This window comes from Limulus polyphemus, unplaced genomic scaffold (genome assembly GCF_000517525.1).
Source record: "Limulus polyphemus unplaced genomic scaffold, Limulus_polyphemus-2.1.2 Scaffold4633, whole genome shotgun sequence".
Classification (NCBI taxonomy): domain Eukaryota; kingdom Metazoa; phylum Arthropoda; class Merostomata; order Xiphosura; family Limulidae; genus Limulus; species Limulus polyphemus.
Genome location: NW_013670243.1, coordinates 56,113 through 60,873, shown reverse-complemented (window position 1 = coordinate 60,873; position 4,761 = coordinate 56,113). Strand labels below are relative to the sequence as shown.

At 30.3% G+C, this 4,761-nt stretch overlaps 1 protein-coding gene across 1 annotated transcript in view; it reads right to left on the bottom strand.

The window, feature by feature from the left end:
- Positions 1–17: 17 nt before the first annotated feature.
- The window catches only part of LOC106471454 (sushi, von Willebrand factor type A, EGF and pentraxin domain-containing protein 1-like), a gene marked incomplete at its 5' end in the record, with an annotated part of 53,785 nt that continues 49,041 nt past the window's right edge, over positions 18–4,761 (bottom strand). Inside the window, one exon of the mRNA XM_022400071.1 lies at positions 18–1,645. Within this exon, the coding sequence (XP_022255779.1) occupies positions 1,366–1,645 (280 nt within the window). The remainder of the gene's footprint in view (positions 1,646–4,761) is intronic.

The window sequence follows — 4,761 nt, the reverse complement described above, 5'->3', positions numbered from 1 at the left end:
TCTCCGACTCAGATAAATAACGACATCAAAAAATTTGATAAGCCTATCATTAAAGAGTGCAGACAACTCGTACTACGTGTGCCTTGATACATTCAAGTTATAAATAAACTGGCATAACTTAAAAATACATTTTATAATTCTTAAAATACATTTTATGCTGTACTACACAATAACTGTTTAAGGCTTCAGCTTGGATTTTTATATCTCAAAACTTCCCAAAGACTGATTTTTAAGTCAAAGTTTCTTTGTGAAATTTTAGAAGGGGTAGAAAGAGGAGTTCACTTCCTTTTGATTTGTGGCTTATACAAATGAGGCTTACATAAAAAATGTAGAGACATTACATTTGTATCAGTAGTAAAATCAAAAATCTTGTTTTTATTAATATATTGTTTGAATATAACGTTTATATGATTAGCACTTCTGTTCTTCACAAGATATTGAATATTATGAGTAGAACAAAGGGCTATCTATGCTCTGCCCACCGTGGGCATCAAAACCCCAATTTTAGCATTGTACACTCCGAGACTTATTGCCAAGCCTCCAGGACACTAAGTATTAGAAATTAATATACACTCTCATTATAATAAAATAAAGATTTATTTAACTATGTCATAACATTACGGAAACCAGTGTCGGATCAAACAGATCTGAAAATGGGGGGTTAATCCATTTTGTAACTGTTATTGCTACGATCACAGGTCACTGTATCATACATGTATGGGCTAAAGTTCTCACTTTCTTACAAAAGTGGTAGAGTTTTTAACTTCTATAAAATGCTGTGAATATATATATCTGGAAAAGTGAAAACCAAACCCAAGTAAATGTGCAGTCCTGCTCAATTTCTTAAAAACAACAACGTAAAACCATCTTAAGTTGATGTGCTTAACATTTCTGTAATCCCAAAAATCAAGTAAGGTTCCTTTCGTTAATGGTTAATGCAATGTTATATTTGCAAGACATATTTACATACAGTCTGAAGTTTAGGTAATTATTTCCAGATGCCAGAGGCTCCATCTTATCTTTATAAGTTGATCCCTGTAGGTGTTTCTTATATTTTTGTAAGAACTGGTGTTTACAGTCTTAAATAAACCTTAATAATAATTTTTTGTGATCATTAATTTATATGTGTTCAACACTTCTCAAATTAGTGGCTTGTTACAAGCAAACATGAAAATTCTGAACAGTTCAAATAGACTTCCATTTTATCAATAAATGTTAGACTCCAGTAATGTGTGTAACCTGATACAGCTGTGAAGCCAGGAATTTCCAACTTTTACTTTCCACTGCAAGTCTTTCGCAAAGGTATGGTCCAGTCATGGTTACCATTTGTACATGGTCAGTTATAAGAAGGGTTTCTCAGTTATTTTAGATATTGTTTGTACTAGCCACAGCTGCTGTTTTGTCATTGGTATTAGATGAGTTGAAATTCTGTCCGTTCACTGTAACATTAGCATATATAGGTGGTTGATGGTTTGAATTAAAAGTAACTAGACCGTTTGGATTATGCCTTATAGCTCCACTATTTGGGTCTCCTCCACCATCTATTTCCACACCGAAGTTTGAATAAGATAAGACAGATGCTTCTTTTCCTGATGGTCTGTGGACAGGAACATTTTCTGTATTCTTAATTGGTCTGGCCTTTTTTCTGCAATTACAAAATAGAAAAAAGTGTTAGGACTAAGCTATATCAGCAATGACTATTTCGCAGAGTTTAACCAACTTTGAACCAAAGAGTTTTATTGAAGTTTTGTTTCATTTCTTAATGTATTATTCTGACCATTAGTGTAAAACATTTATAAAAGTTATACACAGTGTTTAACCATTTTTTATTGGTGCTAAAAGTAAGCTAAGAGCAATAACATAAACAGTTCTTAATAACTGCATAGCAGAAGTTATTACTTCAGTTGATACTCTAATTTACAAAATAGAATAATCTAAGTCAGAAATACGGAGCATAGCTTATGACAGAAACATGGGACGTCAGAATTTTGATGAGAAAGTCGTAAGTACAAATAGAATTATATAATGAAATGTGGGAAGTCTGTTTGTTGTATTTTTTGTGAGAAGTTAGCTTGTAGACTGTGAAATTGCAATAGACCTACCCTGATGAACTAGTAAACATTTTTAATTAAGTAGACAACACTTTCTAACTTTATTTAAAATCATAATTAAAGTTTGTACTTAAATTATACTTATGTCGACCACAGTTTCAGCAAACAGTATGTAATAGTGTTTGCATAGGAAATTTATCTAAATAAAATGTAACTGATAAAATTCAAACATAATTATATGTATCAGTAAGTTTATGGAAGAAAAATAAAGTGATTTGTTTGATTCAAAATATCTGATCGATAACTAATTACTTTTCACTCTGTATTAAAAACAGATAAAACTAAATCATTATACAGTTTACATAACAAATGGTAAAGAAATGTTCTACACAGCCTTCAAGGAACAAATGTCAATAAGGGTATACAAACAAAGATCTAAATCAGTAAACTATACCACCTAGAAAAATGATATAGTTTATCTATAGATGACATTAGAAAATCAGTGTTTTCATGTTTGAAATCACACTATAAAAATGATATAGTTTATCTATAGATGACATTAGAAAATCAGTGTTTTCATGTTTGAAATCACACTATAAAAATGATATAGTTTATCTATAGATGACATTATAAAATCAGTGTTTTCATGTTTGAAATCACACTATAAAAATGATATAGTTTATCTATAGCTGACATTAGAAAATCAGTATTTTCATGTTTGAAATCACACCCTTGTTAACCATTTTTCTTGTCAATTTTTTAAAGAAACTGAATCAACCTGTGTGGACTTTGAAAAAAATTATTTAAAGCTCTGTATACAACTGTGATAACCAACAAAAGAAGTTAAGTAAAGTAAGTCATAAAACGTTAATTTAGTGAATGTGAAGTTAGACCGTGTGATTGTAAGTTTAGCTGTAACGGATGATATCTTAAAGTTCATTTCACAGTTTAACACAGATAAGGAGAATAATTTGTCTTGTCAAAGGGTGTTATAAAGTAATTGAACCTGTCTATGCGGACTTTGACGAAAAGGAGACAATTATTTAAAGTTCTGGATACAACTCTGGTAACCCATTGGTACATAAGTGAATTTATTGCAAATTGTATAGTAAGAAACAGAGTAGTGAAAAATTATTTGTCTTAACAATTGGATTCTAAAGTAATTGAATCACATTGTGTGGACTTCGACAAAAAGGAGACAATTATTTAAAGTTCTGCATACAACTGTGGTAATCCATGGAGTAACGTAACTGAATTATTCACCGATACTATTGTGATAAGAGTAAAGAAAAATAATTCGTCTTGTCAATTAGATTCTAAAGTAACTGAATCAGCCTGTGTAGACTTTTGACAAGAGAATTATTTAGAGTTTTAGATACAACTGTGATATTCTAAAATGTAAAGAATTTTTGTACCTACGTTTAACTTGTTTTAAATATATTATCTTAAAACAAGTGGATTGTGTGCTGTCCATTTATAGCCAACAAGTCCCAAACATTTTCTGTAAAAGAACTGAGACCTTTCTAAAACTTGACATTTTTGCTAACCTGATGGAAATTATGTTGCAATGTTGTAGTATAGGACATCAATGTTGATATTTTGAAAATTGTATTCCAAACAAGTTAACAGTCATAGTCATTTTAAAACAATAGATAAATGACAAAACAAAAAAAAATAACATGAACGGTTTGATTAGTAAATAAATATGGAATTTCAACTACAACAAAAAGTTACAAGAAGGAGTGCTATTATAAGTAAGTATTTTTAACAGCACTGTTAATTAAAAATATGCCTTAGGGAAGTGTAGATAAACTGATACTCATTTTACAAAATTAAACTTATTAGTGTTAGCATATATTTTGTGTTTCATACTTATTCTACCACTAAACATAGCTTCCTTGTGCTCTACCATAATGCTACATATAACGTTTTGGTATTGGTGTTTTTTTTTATTTATACAACAACGTTTGTTTAAGTAATTGCCATTATACAAATCAAAAGATCAAATTTTCCACATGAGTGACATTTCATGTGTGATCACTATTCGAACATCGTCATATGGTTTATGTTAATAAGAGGAGAAAAAACACCAGACAGTACTTGAATACCACCTGATAAAACTTTGAATCTTCAAATCTTTGCTGTTAATGAATGTTACACAATACATTTATCTAGAAATTTTTCAAATCCAGCATTCAGCTTTTGAATATTCCTAATGGCAAGGTTAGATATAATGATTTAGGGATTTTAATTAACACTTTAAAGTAAAAATTTATAACATTGATTTTCTTAATGTAAACATTACTGAACTACTTATGGAATAGTTTAATATTTCATATACTATCCTAACTGAGACTTAATCCTAACCTTTTAAAACATGCTTCCACCAATAATGAGCTGACAACACATGTAACCCAATGACCTTATACCAACAATATTGTTACGTCTCTGGTTGTTTGTTATTTTCCCGTTAAAAATTCCTTCCGAAAAACTTCAGCGATACAAGTCCTTTCTTAAATAAAACTAGTTTATTCTTTCTCAATACAACTTTGCAATACACTTAATTTCCACAATCAGTTTAACTTAAACACACGCTATAATTCACGCACTTTACTTACTACCGCGCTTGACTCAATTGTCCGTCTCTATCTGTGCCTGTCTGCAATTCAATTCCGAATAATCAATTTCGTTTCATCTGGCGCACTTATAT